The sequence below is a fragment of the Panthera tigris genome, chromosome F3, assembly GCF_018350195.1.
Source record: "Panthera tigris isolate Pti1 chromosome F3, P.tigris_Pti1_mat1.1, whole genome shotgun sequence".
NCBI lineage: Eukaryota > Metazoa > Chordata > Mammalia > Carnivora > Felidae > Panthera > Panthera tigris.
The window spans coordinates 9,820,930-9,837,629 of NC_056678.1; the positions used below are offsets into that span (position 1 = coordinate 9,820,930).

Sequence of the window (16,700 nt, forward strand, 5' to 3'; positions counted from 1 at the left end):
CTTCAATGCCTATGGATTTTGATAAATAGGACATCTCAGCCATTAAATATCAATACCCCTTTCTTATACATCTAGTGCAAAGAAACTTATTATCATCATAGTATATCAAAATAGAGCCCAAAAGAATTAACTTACAGTATGATGATTAGATTTTGTACAAGTTCAATTTGTTATTAATCAAACATAATTTTCCTAATACATAATCTAGCAAGGTTGGGACCATTAGCCTAATTACATTTCCTTTTTAGTATGCCACTGGTTGTTTTGTGTTTTGTTTCGTTTTGTTTTGCGTATGTGTGTGCGTGTGTGTGTGTGTTTGTGTGTCTGCCATTTACTTAGAACTATAAAAACAATTTTTTGGCTGAAAGAAAATTTAAAAATAGAGGTTATTATTTTTGCATTCTTTGAATTGATTGGGTATGCTCTACAAATAGTTATGGGAATAACATCTTCAAAAAATAATAAATCTTTCAACATCTAAAACAAATCCAGATTCCACAAAACCTATGTTTGTCTAATTATAGCTCTGTATTTTGATGTGGTTTTCTATGTAAATACATTTTAAGGCTTGCAATAGGAATGTATTCTATTAAAAACAGATGTTATGTTAAAAGTAACAAAGTACCAAATGTTTACTATGTATCCCCAAAACAAATCTAAATTGTTTTATTGTAAGATATTTTGTGTTTCAGACATTATTTTAGGTCTTCAGTCTAGATGACCAATATAACTGTCCAAATCAACCAAAACACACCCTTTGCCAGCTATAATAGGAAAAATTAACACCAATACAAAAAACTAAATTTCTACTACTCAGATTATCACTGAGCCTACACTGAAATATCCAATAATAACGAAAAAACATTTGCAATAAACAGAGATTATTTACATTATTTGAAATTATTAGAGATTCAGGAGTACCCTGAATACATACCCCCTTTTCCCTTTTCATGTGGCTATTACTACAGCAGACAATATCTGAAGTATAGCATACACTTTTCCCCAATGCCTCAACATGGTAGAAAGAAGCCTTATAACAGCCATTACTGCTTCATGTAAGAATGCTTAGCAGCATTACATCATACACTCCCATATAAGAACATCTGAATAATGAATGCTTCTTTTCCCATTGTTATTATGGGTTTTTATAACACACATACATAAAGCCTTAAAAGAGGTTAGGTCAGCAAACACAATGGAAAGATTGAACAGAATACCAAATGTCTAACTCTTTACCATTTATATCTGTAATTAAATGGGAATTCTAACAAATCCTGTTACTACCTCCCCTTATAATAAGTAGCAGATTTAACTATTTTTCTAATCGTACTTCCAGAGGCTAAAGCCCAACAAATATTTAACTATCATGACTTGTTTTTCTCTCCCATTCTCTGAGCAGAGCATTTTAATCTGATAAATAGAAGAAACCCAGAAAGACATTTGTTTGTGTTGCATTAAATGATTAAACAAATGTCAGCTATGTATTTAAAAAATAACACAGATTCTTCTTATTCACTCTTGTTAAGTTCTGTGTTTAAATTTCCATTATGGATAGCATGTTCCTTTACGGACTTTTTAAGTATGATTAGACTTCATTGACTTAAGGCATATTTTTCAGAGATGGTTCCTTTTTGTGTCATGGAGTGAATCAGAAGTATCATCACTTGACGTTTGGTGACGTTTAACCACTGTGGCTATAGACTTCCAACCAGGACTTAAATGCTGCACAAGCAAATGCCCTCATTTTTACTGTTTACAGAACCTTATGTGTCTAAAGTTTTCATCTCTCAGATAAACTTGTATTTAATTGGGCAAATGTCATGTTTAGCGGCATTGTAGTTTATGCACTTGTCAAAATCTGTTAGCATATGTAAAAGGCTTTAAAAGTATCTTCACATACAATTTCATAAATGCAACTAGTCATTTAATAGTGAGCATATAGAAAAATGAATAATGAATACACATTCAAATTACTATTTTCTAAAATACCTATTCTGGTTTCCATATAAAAGTATACTGAAACTTACAAAAAATACTTCACCCCCATACTTATTACCAAGTGACTAAGCTCTCAGGCTCTGGAGTCAGATTAATGGAGCTTGAACCTGAGCTCTGCCCCTTACTAGCCTGGAAACATTATTTAGGCCCTCTATACCTCAGTTTTCTGTACCATACACTGGTGATAATGAGGTCTACCTCATAGAACGAGGAGGATTCAATGAATTCATATAAGGAGAATGCTAAAAAGCAATGACTGGCACATGATAAATAAAGCACAGTGTGCCTTGTGGCTTCCAGAATTCTTTTTGTTGTCCTAACTACCACTATGATTATTACTATTGTTGTTGCTCCAATTGTTACCATATTTACCAAGTGTATTCGTTTATGACCTTGTTTGACACAGGATTAACTAGAAACCTCTTTTTTGAAGCAGCTCTTACTATCAATTCTCACTTTTCTGCTCCTAAACTCAGGATAAACTTAATCTTCAGTGGAACACAGAAGATCCTGAGGTGTCTTAAGATCACTATCAACATTAAAATTCCTTGGATTACCCCAGCAACACACAGGAGATTGGGCTAAATGTTTACTAGTTCTAGAGCATTCCTTAAAAAATGGGCAAGTGTGTATGTGTATCAGCACTTAAACACAAGCCTCATAAAAATTTGTTTCTACTTTCCTCCTGCCACCGTAGGAAACAGGGTTATTGCTGTTCTGTTGGCAGACTGATATTTAATTGTGATGTATACGTGTCACACTCACTGAAGAAGAATGTCAGATCATAGTCTGATAAACTCACATATACCTTCTCAGCTAATCTCCTTATATTTTAAATACTTCAAAATAAAGAATAAAGAAGTCACCACAGAAATATATATATATATTCCACGAAAAAATAAGAAATGTTTTGTTTTAGGTTCCTGGGAGGAAAAACGTTTTAGAAATACAAGATATTCATCATTACTACTGGACTAGGTGTCCAGAAAGTAGCCCTCTTTCTCCTCATGCCAAACAGCAACGTGCCCAGCTAAGGGATCTGCTACTATCACGCTGAAAATGCCTCTCTGAAAGAGTAAAAACAGCACAGGCACTTCATTAAATACCAGTGCATTTGACCACAGTCTTGCTTTCAAGAAGAAGACAGATCACAGAAAAATTATTTGGCTATTTTTAAATATTTAAAGAAAAACAGAACTTCTAGCTTCCATTGTATATAAGAAGAATTGCTTGAAATACCTCCATAAACATATGCCAGAGCATTAAAGGCTATTCATTACACTGGACATGAATCATGAGGTACCAAAATGTCTGCACATACAATCAGTATACATTTCCCATAAAAAGGGGAACTATTTGCATACAGCCTGAAAATATATTTCCTTAAACAAAATTTTAATTGTCTCAAGTCAATGAAATGAATATATTTTTCTTCCAAATACAGCAAAGTAAAATAAAACTAGGTTTCTTCAGAAATATATCACATTGAGGATTTTTCTCTCTCCAACATACATAGGGAGGGGAAGGGAAGGGAGAGGGAGAGGGAGAGGGAGAGGGAGAGGGAGAGGGAGAGGGAAAAAACAAAAACCTTATCCCTTCAAAAACAGACCTGAAGTGCAGAGCTCAATACCAAGACCTAGACCAAGGAGATGCTGAACAAGGTTATCAGGAGTCATAATGGAGACTTTTCCATTAACCCTGTTTGGAGTTAAAGTCGACAGTAGCATCACAGTCAATAAGTGCAAATTATGACATTGGCAAAATCTCTTACCCATAGTTTATGAAATGTCTTAATGACAGAGTAAGGGGATCATGCTGAGATGATGTTCAATGCAGATAAACTGGTGTTGTGCACAGTCCATCTCAGGCAAACTAGTTGAATTTGTGAATTTGTGATGATTCACACATAAATCTTATTTCAGTAAGCCAAAAACTGAAGATTATGTCAAATAAGTATGAAATCCTAAAGTCTCTGGTAATGTATGAAGTATCTCCCTTATCTATGTTCATTCAGTGGAAAAAAAGTGGTGATGAAAGATAGAGAAGACATTGTTTGCCTTTCTGAGTATACCTTCCCTAGACAAGAAACATCCCATGTCACATCTGCCCACCATCAAATGACAATCCTGGCTGCCTCATTGTCCTTGATACATATGTGTACGTGTGTGTGTGTGTGTGTGTGTGTGTGTGTGTGTGTGTGTGTGTGTGTATATATATATATACACATATATATATACATACACATACATATACATACATATATGTATGTGTATGTATATATATATATATATACACACACACATATATAAGTATACATATATATACTCCATAAGAGTCCACAGAAGAGGTATGATTCAGCCTAAGTGTGCTATATGCAAATGTACTGTGAAAAGAGTTTTTCTTAACATTTACCTCTGTCAGAGAAAATGTGGTTTTCCATTTGCTTTTATTCCCCTTAGTACTGTCACCTTGGCCATGCTGATTACTATGAGATGAATGATTTTCTGTTTTTTAATCATTATTAGGCATAGTCTCTGATTATGAAGTCCTCCTCCCATGGTCAGCTGGTTTACTTTTAAACAAATATTTATTCAGTGCCTACAATATGCCAGCTATTGTCCAATTTATCATAGTCCTTGACCTAAGGTCGCCAGAGGCCATTTGTACTGCAATAAATGATTCTGAAAACCTCAGCTGCATAATGTTTAGGTATGCATCATTTTCAGAATAATAGAAAAGCCTGCAGTGAGCCTGCTTATCACTCAGCTAGAGGTCCCAGGGGTCAAGCTGTGCCATTCAAATCTATCCTCCCCTGGCTGGATTTGGCAGTATCCATATGGTGGGAGTTATCTGATCTGAAATAAATGTCAATGGATCATACTTTTAGCTACAACTCTGGGTCATACTTTTAGCCACAACTTCCAGGTCAGGGGCAAAAATTCAAGGAATCACCCCATTGGTTGCCACTTATCTGGGGAGAATGGTCCAGGAGAACACTGGTGGCTTGGGGTCTCACCTCTCTCTCACCGCCTCCCAGGACTGAGCTGCTCACCATTCTCTTGCATCCATGCACTCAACCCCCCAACCAGAAAAATTAAGAAATGTAGCCATTTCCCCATTTTAGGGTGAAAGATGGACAGCTAGCAATACCTTCTATATGGGGCTTATTACTGTGGAATTTTACTATAATTTCCTGAATGACAAGAAATTTCACGATCAAGGCCACTGGGTGGACCAGTTGGGAAATATTTCTTTGAAATGTTTTTCTCCAAATGTACTATTCTTTCTTTGTCTAATCCAGGTATCACAGTACAGATCAAAGGCTCTAACAAAGAATGGAGATGCTGGTACTATATGTAAGGCATCCTTCCATATGTCAAGTACAGTGTGATTGTTTAACTCGATTCTAAAGAGTGTCAATTCCACAAAATACCAAATGCATTACAGATTACTAAGGACTAGACTTCTTGCTTACTTGTTTTTCTTTGCCCACTTTTACCTTTGTTTCCATCCATACTAGTGCTCAGATGAATTGCAATCAATTAACAATTTATTTCTAGACAACTAATTCTGGAAATAATCAATAGCTGAAATTTCGGAAGTATGTATCACAAGGCTAAAATTAAAATAGTCAGGACATTGTCACTTGGTGGAAACAATTATTTGCTGTTCTGTTTGGCATAATTTTACTTAATTACATGTTCTAAAATTCTAACTTCTATCTGGTTAAGGACTATGGAGGTTATACACCCCAGAAAACAGTTTCATTTTTTTTTTCTAATGAAAGTTCATACTTATGCCCCAAATACTGCCCAATCTCAGAAAGCACACAAATACTCACTTGTTTAGCCTTGGTCTTTGTGATAGTGTCAGAAATAGGTTTCTTCCTCTCCTTCATGGCAGTTTTAGAAAACAATTCCTCAAATTCATGACAATCTATGGATGGCTCTTCAATTTTTTCCCAAATAAGTGAAGCACTGGAGTCTCTAAAGTTAAGCAAAAGACCAATGAAACAGTCATCAAACCAAACTACAAGATATTGTCGTGAGCATAAACAAAAATGAAGAGAAGGAAAGAAGGGCAGAAGAGAAAAAAACATGAGAGGAAGTCAGGAAGGAAGGCAGGAAGTCTGGAAGGAAGGGAAGAGGAGGTGGAAGCGAGGGCAAGAGGAAGGTGATAAGAAAGAATACTTTTTCTTTAAGACTCACACTTGTTTTATCAACTTGATAAGAAAGTTAAAATGCCATCAATATAGAATGAAGCCTTTGCCTAGAAAAAAATACTTTCCAGGAATTCTTAGTTATCAAATCACTGTATAAAAACATAGAAGCAAAACTCCTCTCAGTATAAGCTATGAAGGCAAGAAATATTTGATATCTCACAGTTCAAACCTGACTCATCAGCTTTGTGAACTGTGCACGGGTTAAAAAAGAAATTATTTTATGATCCAAGGTGGTACCCTCCATCTCCCACCCACTTTCATCACCCACTGTTATCTGACTTTAGTGACTGCAGATTCATGTCGTACCACCTAAAAAGGGTAGATCTATTTTTTGAAACAAAGGAACAACACAACAAAATAACTTCTTATAATGTATCTGGATAAAATGAGTTTGGGTCACAGTTTGACATGATGCCTCAGCATATATAAGTAACATGGAAATTACAGAAAGAATGAGCTGCAAATTTAGAAGTAGTCAAACTATGTAGATTCTTCTCCCCTAATGTGATTCAGTGATGAGAAAATTGTATAACAAATGAGAACGAGGCCTGGAAAGATCCTATTCTAAATGCATGCCACATCATACAAAAATTAAAAAAAAAATTCAAGGGATCGTGGAAAGTTAGAAAAAAAGGAAGGCCAGTAAAGTTTAAAGAGTATGGTTTGTCCCCCGCCAGCACATTCCTCACCCATGTGTCATAGTACTGTCCCAGGGATCAAGGGATGTCAACTATAGACTATGCATGGATAAGTAATATGGCAACAGCATACATGGTGGGAAGTATTCTTTTATAAATATCATTCCCAAGTATGACTTTATGACCACATTGTGTCACAAACTCTCTATATAAATGCCAGGAAATTCTCAAAACTAAATTATTTCACACATGGGTGTGGATATGTGTATTTTTGCATAGCACATCTTTGAAGAGAAAGACTACTGCAAACAAAAGGGAACAGTAACACAAGACTGTGCCTTCGAAAGAATGCAAAAAATATCCTCAAGAGTCAGTTTGTCTTTTAAGGATTTGATTTATATTTATAAGCTATTTGCTAGAGTGAGGTTCTGGAACGAGGCAATAGAGCATGTATGCTAAGAAAGATACATCCTCCCATCTTCATAAGATTGATCAATTAACTATACAGATAGATATCTGTACATCTTATACATTGATACACATATATCATTTGTTTTATATCTTTGATACTTTTGAGAAAAGTCTAAAATTTGAAATAACAGATTGGTTCACTAAATATTAACATAAAAATCTACAGATAAGTTTCAGAGCAGTACTTAAAAATGCACTAAATTGTAATTTCCCCAAGAGTTTTAAAGGTAAATGCTCCCTCCTGTTGACAAACTGTGCAAACATGAGCTCCAATTCATGTTACCTTTTACTATGCAGCTGAATTCTCGTCCAATACAGAGGCTTCATGGGCCGACAAGGCTCTACTGGCTGCTTCCTACTCCCTCTGTCTTGGTTCAGCCCTAATCCAAACAAGCCAGCTGGCAATGGAGGAGGAAGAAAACCACACACTTGTGGTGCTGATAAAGTGCTACTTCCAACTTGAGGGGGGAGTGGAGGGCCTGATCCAGGAAGCAGAGGGGGCGGGGGAATGCCTGGTCCAGAAGTTGGCAGGGTAGCTGGAACAGGTGGAATCCCCATACCTGGCAAAGGAGGAGGTGGAGGAACCCCAACTCCAGGCAGAGGAGGGGGAGGAGGTATTCCTTCACCTGGCAGGAGAGGGGGAGGAGGTATTCCCACTCCAGGAAGAGGCGGGGGAGGAGGTATTCCCACTCCAGGAAGAGGCGGGGGAGGAGGTATTCCCACTCCAGGAAGAGGGGGAGGAGGAGGTATTCCCACTCCAGGAAGAGGCGGGGGAGGAGGTATTCCCACTCCAGGAAGAGGCGGGGGAGGGGGTATTCCCACTCCAGGAAGAGGGGGAGGAGGGGGTATTCCCACTCCAGGAAGAGGAGGGGCAGGGGGTATTCCCACACCGGGAAGAGGGGGGGGAGGTGGTATTCCCACACCGGGAAGAGGAGGGGGAGGGGGTATTCCCTCACCTGGCAGAGGAGGGGGAGGAGGTATTCCCACACCTGGCAGAGGAGGGGGAGGAGGTATTCCCTCACCTGGCAGAGGAGGGGGAGGAGGTATTCCCTCACCTGGCAGAGGAGGGGGAGGAGGTATTCCCTCACCTGGCAGAGGAGGGGGAGGAGGTATTCCCTCACCTGGCAGAGGAGGGGGAGGAGGTATTCCCTCACCTGGCAGAGGAGGGGGAGGAGGTATTCCCTCACCTGGCAGAGGAGGGGGAGGAGGTATTCCCTCACCTGGCAGAGGAGGGGGAGGAGGTATCTCCACTACAGGAAGAGAAGGGGGAAGAGGTATTCCCTCATCAGGCAAAGGTGGAGGAGGGGGCGGTAACATTTCTGTACCAGGCAGAGGAGGAGGTGGGGGGATGGCTATACTGGGAAGAACAGGTCTCGCTGTGCCAGGGAGAAGGGGAGGTGGGGGAGCTGCCATGCCTACACCAGGCATGGAACTGGAAGACTCTGTGCAAGGCAGAGGTGGTGAGGGTTGGACGTTATGGCTGTTTTCAAAGGAAGAGAAAACAGAGTGTTCATGGCTGGTTTCAAACTCAGTATGAAGAGAAGGATGGGAAGGCTGTGACCCAGACTGTCTTTGACTGTCAGACTTCAGGAGGGATGGAGATGGTGGAGGCAACGTGGGCTGATGTGTGTCGAGCTGTACTGATATTCGCCTTGGAGACACAATCAAAGAAATCTCCGAACAGAATTTTGTCTGAGGTCCAGAAGGTGAGGACGGCACAGGCGAGTCTCCACTTTCAGCCCCAGGTGGGTGGTGAGGACACTCTGGCAGTGTATTAACAGAAGGCAGTATTGGTATCCCACCCTCTTCTGTCGGGGATGTCTGGATTGACTTTGCCTGTAAAAGCCTTTGATGACGTACATCCTTTTCTCCTAACCTGAGAGCTTCAAGACAGACATCTTCTAAGGGTGCACCTCCATTCTGAGCCCCATGACGGCCTCTGGCCATCTCCACGTCCAGGGCAGGATACCCCTTCTCCAGTTCAGCTATTTTGGTCCTCAGATCCTCAATGGTCTGTTCCAGCTGCTGAATTACAGTGGCCTGTCCTTCAGACTTCATGTCAAAAGCTTCCTGGGGGACAACAAAGACAGACATAGTTAAATATAAAATAAGGACTTGGGGCACCTGGGTGGCTTAGTCAGTTAAACGCCCAACTTCAGCTCAGGTCATGATGTCACAGTTCATGAGTTCAAGCCCCATATCGAGCTCGCTGCTGTCAGTGCAGAGCCTGCTTCAGTTCTTCTGTCCCCCTCTCTCTGCCCCTCCCCCACTTGTACTCTCTTAAAAATAAACATATATATGTATACATATATATACATACATATATATACAAAAATAAATATATATATATACATACATATAATAAGGACCAAAAACTATTTAAATAATAAAATAATTTTTAAAAGTTGTAAAATATATTTGTTTGTTGTAATAATTCCAGAAGGATCCCTTCACAGAGAGATACTATTAGTATTTCTTTGTATCTTGTCCTTTTCACACTTGGACTTCAAAGTGGTTTACACATATTACCATAAAGTCCAAAGGCCATTGTTTGTCTGATCTTTAAATGATCATTGAAGACAAGCAGACCAGTGAAAATAGGGAAAAAAATTCTGAGTGAAAAACCAGTTTATTTCCTAGACAGGCCCCTCTCATACCTTCCCAAATAGTATTTGCTATTAAGATGTTCCCTAAAGACATTTTAAATCCTCAGGTTTAAAAGTCATCGCTACCTTTTTAAAGGTAACCCACTGAAAGAATCTCCAATAAAATTATGTGAAATAGCTTTCACATCCATATGCATATGTGTCATTTCACTTATTTCATGTTTACTTTAATTTTAATACTTTACCAAAGGCATTTCAGAAAGCGATACCTGGATTAGTAAAATGTATAGATTGTTTTCATTTCTCTAGTGTAACCTTAAAAGTGACCTTTAAGCATCAGTAAATATTTTTTAAGTTATCCTGATAACTTAGTAGTGTTCTCATTTTCCCATTTTTTTATAATGACCATGTAAAAAGGTTAGATGATAAAAGGCACACAAGAAGTAAATTCTAGAAAAGGTTTCTAAACTCAATTCTTAAATGTTATTACCAAGGCCAGCTTTTTTTCATTGTAGATTTGATTATAATGAAAGCACTATATGACCTCTTCTTCATAAAGCCATTATTCTCAGGAGCCAGAAAGATAACAGGGTTTTTTAACACACAGAAGACAGAGTTAGACAAAATGCCAAAATGGAGGTCACAGTCAGAAATCTAATTGGAACAGATATAAGTAATAAGCCTGATGGAGAATTTAAAAAGGAACAATCATACAGATACTCAGTGGGCTTGAGAAAAGAATGGGAGACTTCAAAGAGCCCCTTACCACAGAGATAAAAGAGTTAAAAAAAAAAAAAGTCAGTAATGAAAAATGCAATAACCAAGATTTGAAACAGACCGGATGTAAAAACACAAGGATGGAAGCAGCACAGGAATGAATAAGTGATATAGAAGGTAAAATAAATGGAAAATAAAGAGGCTGAACAAAAGAAAGATAGATTTATGGAATACAAGAATAGACTTAGGGAACTCAGTGAGTCCATCAAATGTAATAACATTTGTATTATAAGAGTCCCAAAAGAAGAGAGAAAAGGGAGGGGGGTGGAAAATTAATTTGAAGAAATCATACCTGAAAACTTCCCTAACCTGGGGAAGGAACATAATGAAAGCGATATAAAAGTAAAGGATGTGAAGGAGAAGGAAGAGAAATAAGAGGAAGAAAAGGAAGAGAAACTGATCCTAAATCATAACAGCCTAGCACAATAGCAAGTATTACACTTCTTTCTACATAGATTTATGCTCTCACATTTACAAGCCAACTAGTCCAACACAACACTCAAAGACAATGATCATAGAAGGTCATAGTACCCGTGGCTGTAAGGATTCCTGAGATTTTTATCCTTTCTAATTATTTACACGGGCAGCAGAAAAAGACTTCTTAAATGGAATCAAGACAATTTGGCAGTTACTTGGATTGACTCTCCCAAGGTCCAGCACCTTCTCCTTCTACGTGCAGAAGTGGGAAGAAAAACTACATTTACAGATTCCTTTGCAGTTAGGTTCATCCAATTAGATGCAGATACACAGAGATTTAGAAGGCGGAATGATAGGAGCCATACTCCAAGTGTCCTTAACTGTTCTGTTAGTGATCAAGATCTGCTAACTGGAAGCTGCTCTGAAAGAATGTTCCACTGTCTACTTTCCAGTTTCCAATGGTGGCTTCAAAGGTTTTAGCTTCCCTGGTATACCAGTTATATATGACTCCTTTGAAAAATTTCAGCCTAGAAGCAGATCTTTCAAACTGCATCGTTCCATGAAAAACTTAACTGTGTATAGGAAGCCCTTCTGTTTAATATATCTCGTATGGTTTCTGGTTCCTCAATAAAGCCATGTACCAATACTTCGGGATAAAATACAGAGGGGAAAAAAAGGCTTTTCCAGTAAGCAGCCTGAGGTGATCTCCAAATATGGTTCACTATTCACTTGTCCCAGAATGCCCAACAACATCATGCAAATCAAAAGGTTCAAATCTTCATGTTCACTTTAAGAACACTAGTGAAACCATACAGACCATCAAGGGTATGCATATGGAAAAATCCACTAAATATGTGAAAGACATCACTTTACAAAACCAGTGGGTGCTCTTCCATAGTTACAATGGTGTAGTTGGTAGGTATGCCCAGGCCAAAGAATAGGTCTGGACACAGGGTCAGTGGCCCAAAAAGAGTGCTGAATTTTTGCTGGACATGATTAAAAATGCAGACAGTAATGCTGAACTTAAGGGTTTAGATGTAGATTATTGGGTCATTGAGCAATCCATATAATCAAAAGCCCCCAAACACAGACTACCAGATTTACGTAACTCACAGTCAGATTAACCAATACATGAGCTCCTAATGCCACATTAAAATGATCCTTACTGGAAAAGAACAAATGGTTCTAAACCAGAAGAGGAGATTGCACAGGAGAGAAAGAAAGAAATCCCAGAAGAAAATGACGAAATTAAAATTTATAGACTAGGAATAAATTCAGCATAAAATAAATGCAAATAAAAAGGTTTTTTTAATTGTGGAAAAAAGATTCTCTTCCTTAAAAAATGAAGTAAAAAATAAAGCAACAATATTCTTATTTCTAAAATGATTTTTTAAATGTTTATTTATTTACTTTGAGAGAGAGAGAGAGAGAGGGTGTGAGTGAGCAGGGGAGGGGCAGAGAGAGAAGGAGAAAGAATCCCAAATAGGCACCATGCTATTGATGCAGAGCCTGACGTGGGGCTTGAAGTCATGAACCATGAGGTCATGACTTAAGCCAAAATCAAGAGTCCGACACTTAACCTACTGAGCCACCCAGGCACTCCTCTAAAACTATTTTTTAGCCTCATTGTAAGCATGAACAAATTATTCGAATTAAAATTACTCAACTGTTAATTTTCTACTATACAAACTTTCTGACTAAAGTATATGATGCCATGATAGATGACATCTTTTACGAAAAGATTTTCATTTTTTACAGTATGTGAGAAATTCATCATTTTCCCCAATGGCCTCTGACAATACTCTATAATGCAAAACAATCTTTTTAAACATGTATGTCAGTTATCATCCTTACCAAATTAACCAACTCTGTCAGGTGCTCATTAATCAATCACTTTTCATATGATTCAGGTTCTCTATCTCCTTCCCTGAAGTCAGGGAGCACAAGATTCTATAAGAGCAATAATTTCACCTTATACTGTATTTGCACCATGTGGCTTAAAATATCTACAAATCATTGGTAAAATGACATTGCCCAAACTAAAGCATGGTAGATAATAATAGATAGTCTGTGTTAAATGGGGATAGACTTGGGGTTGGACTTAATTCTATAAGTGGTCAATTTATTAGAGTACATTGTTCTGTTGTGTAATCTACTTATTCTTTAAACAAAATGGTAGTTGAGGGCATCTGGATAATAAAAAGATGAGAAAATGAGGAACTGACACACTCCATAAGCTTCACAGGTTTTCAAATGTGAGACACAGTATGAATTAGAATGGGGAAACAGCAGAGGAAATAGACAAGAAAATAAAACTCCAAACTGACTTTACAGTAAATATGGCAATGCTAGGCTTATGGTACCAAGAAGGTGGTGAAGTCAAAGAATTCATGAAGATGAGAGCAAACAGACTGCAAAAACAAAAGGCTGACATTTGTGTAGAGAACTATTCTGTAGAGATAATTATTACAGATGGAGAACAGGAAAAAAAAGTTGTAGGGAGAGACTGTCTGCTTCTTACATTATTCCCAATGTAGAGAGAACAAACAACCAAGTTGCTAAAATCCTGATTCCCCTCTATGACCCTATTTTAACCTACGAAATCCCAGCCCAAATCAATGTTACAATCCTCTTATTCCATTCCAGGAAACAGCAATTAAGCTCATCTCAAACCTTAACTGATTAACCTGTAAAATAAGGCCAGCCATCTATACTTACAGAGTAGCCAAATGTATGTAAGATTTTTGGTTCTGAATTCAGCTAAGATGCTTCAAAGAATCTTATCTGGCCTTCCTTATCCAGGACTATCAGTCAAGGGCTGGTGGGCTCTCAGAGAGTACCAATTCTCTATAGAGCTATTTAGAGAAGGCTGTGTTGCCTGTCAGCAGTAAGAGTTAGTTTCTATTTGGGTCATATTTTGTATTTTTTAAAAAGATTTATAAAGAAATTTACATGGTAAATAATAGTTATCATCAAGAAAAAAATGCTGTGTATTCTCTGGCTATTTAAGCAAAAGTCCTTTCAGAGCCCACCCACAAAGCTCAGATTTACTCTCTAAGAGCCTTCCAGGCACTCTGTGGTCCATGGAACGTCCTCAAGTTGAAAGCTTGTTCCCTCGTGTCTTGTGCCTGGTACTTAATCTTCCGTCTCTTCAGGGTACAGCTAGATAGAGGCCTATCAGATCCTCAAAGGATTTGACAATGGTAAAATGTACTTTCTATTATCTTTAGACTTCTACACTTTTCAAAAAAAAACAGCATTTCCAGTAATTGTGTGACCCTTTACCCAATGTTAATTGTTCTCACTATTAAAAATTAAAATAAACAATTTTTTAAAAGGAGAATAGAAAAAAGTGATCTTTATAATTTTTCAAAGAATCCAAATAATGGGTACCTCCTTATAAATGGAAGAAAGATAACAAATCTATTTTAGTTATTCAACACAGTATGTAATATACCTTATATATTACCAATGTTGAGATAGTTTGTATTTTAAAATATTACTTCAATCCCTTAAATCATTAGAAGTGGTAAAGTCTGCCATCCACTTTGGCTGAACAATTTTATACAATACATTAGCCAAAATTCTTCCATTCCTGTACAATCTTATACGTGGGTGGTGATGGTTAGTTCTTATAAATTGTTTGAACACTTGCATATCACAAAATACAAGCTTCCATTAAAAAATAAAATGTTCACCAAATTTTTTTTCTGATTACAAGATTATGATTCCCAGAAAAAGAAACATTAATGTAACATTAAGGCTAAAACTGTCAAAAAGGAAGCCAAGATACACTCAAGTAAAGCTTTTGCTGAAAAGTTAATTCACTTCGTCTTTGAAACTTTATGATGTTTATAATGTAAGCAAGATACTTTGAGAGCCTAGAATATAAAAATAGATATTGGTAAGTTAACACTGTGATAATTTATTTTGTAAATGTTGATACGAGATATGTAATTTATTTTCTATCATTCAGATTTTCAAGTTCTGCTAAATTCTAAGGCTATGTTACTGGCAAGTTACGATACCTGTAGACATCTATAAAATATAAATCCTACTCTTCACAAAAGCATATAAATTCTCTTTCATGATCTAAATTCTAAACAACATTCTAAGGTTTTTGAACAAACCAATGGCATTCCAGTTTTACAATAAGCCAATACCTGCTACACATGATTCTATAGAAAAAGAAATCCAGATTTTAAAGAGATAAGATAATGCACAAAAATAAATTACCATCAATTTCAAGTTTGAAAAGGAATTTAAAGAAAGGAGGGAATATCAGAACATACGATAAGTAGAAAATAACTTACCTAGGTCTTCTTAAAGCAGAACATATCATGGAAAAGAAGAGCTTCACACACAGAAAGCTAAAATGGCACCTCTGGAATCCTTACAATGAAACAGATGAACTATTGAAATTATAATATTGTTGAACTGGAATGGATATGACAAATCTCTTCCAATCCCTTTATTGCTTAGATGAGAAATGTGAGTTAGAGGGGAGAGGGATTTGTTAAAACTCATAATTGGCTGTATTCCTTTTAACATCTCTTCATTGCAGTAGTTAACAATTTGATCGATGAGAAGGTTAAAGTCAACATCATTAGTGATAACCAAAGTAGAAGTAATAAATGTGTTGATAAAGGGGGTCAGGGAAAATGAGGGAAAAAAATAGCAAAGAGAACCTGCTTTTTTTAGTTCCCCCACAACTTCTGAATTTTCTCTCCAGTTATTTGAGCTGCAGTTGTGGCAACATTCTGGACCATAATCTAATATAGTTCCAAATCGTGCAAGGAAGAAAAACACTTTTGTTATAGTTTCATTTTCATTAATGGTCTGTGGATATAAAGCGCAACTCAGTTTTCCACCTCCTCACCACCTTCTTCTTTAACCCAACTAATCTCTAACATTAAAGACTTCCTAAAAAACAAAGCTTGGAGGAAATTGAATGGGATGGATTAAGAAGATTAGCCAGAGTGGTAGAACTGCCTTGCAACCCTGTTGCTCTCCTAAAATTGCTCTCCCAGTAACCCCTCCTGTTCTTACTGCCTATAATTTTATACTCTCTCCCTTCCATTTTGTTTTCTCTGTTCCCTCCTTTGGATTTTTTTTTGGGGGGAGTAGGGTACCAAACCTACAGTAACTCCCAAGACTTTGTTCTTAACCCACTATCCTCTCTGTATATGTGAGGAGAGCACACAGAGTTTTATATCTTTAGTCTTCATCTCTATACTGATTATTGAAAGTTTTTCTCTCCCAACAATACTTCACTTCCGTATCGTGATTGGTTAGCTATCATTGCTTTTTGATCACCTGACATTTTCCTTAAATTTAAGGAATTTATTTTCCAAAGAACTATCTAGGCACAGTAGTATCTCTCAATCATTTTTCTAAGTCATTGGCTCATAATGTGTACCAGAATCACATGGAAGACTTATTACAACACAAATTGCTAGTACCCACCCCCAGAGTCTCCAATTCAGTAGGTCTGGAGCAGGGCCTGGGAATTTGCACTTCTAATCAGTTCCCAGGTAATGCTGATGCTGCTGGTCCAGGGACCACACTTTG

The 16,700-nt window shown here is 37.4% G+C and overlaps 1 protein-coding gene across 1 annotated transcript in view; it reads right to left on the bottom strand.

The window, feature by feature from the left end:
* The window catches only part of FMN2 (formin 2), a 387,917-nt gene that overhangs the window by 245,041 nt on the left and 126,176 nt on the right, over positions 1–16,700 (bottom strand). Inside the window, exons 5-6 of the mRNA XM_042976529.1 lie at positions 7,613–9,399; positions 5,840–5,984 (exon numbers count right to left, since the gene is read on the bottom strand). Of these exons, the coding sequence (XP_042832463.1) occupies positions 5,840–5,984; positions 7,613–9,399 (1,932 nt within the window). The remainder of the gene's footprint in view (positions 1–5,839; positions 5,985–7,612; positions 9,400–16,700) is intronic.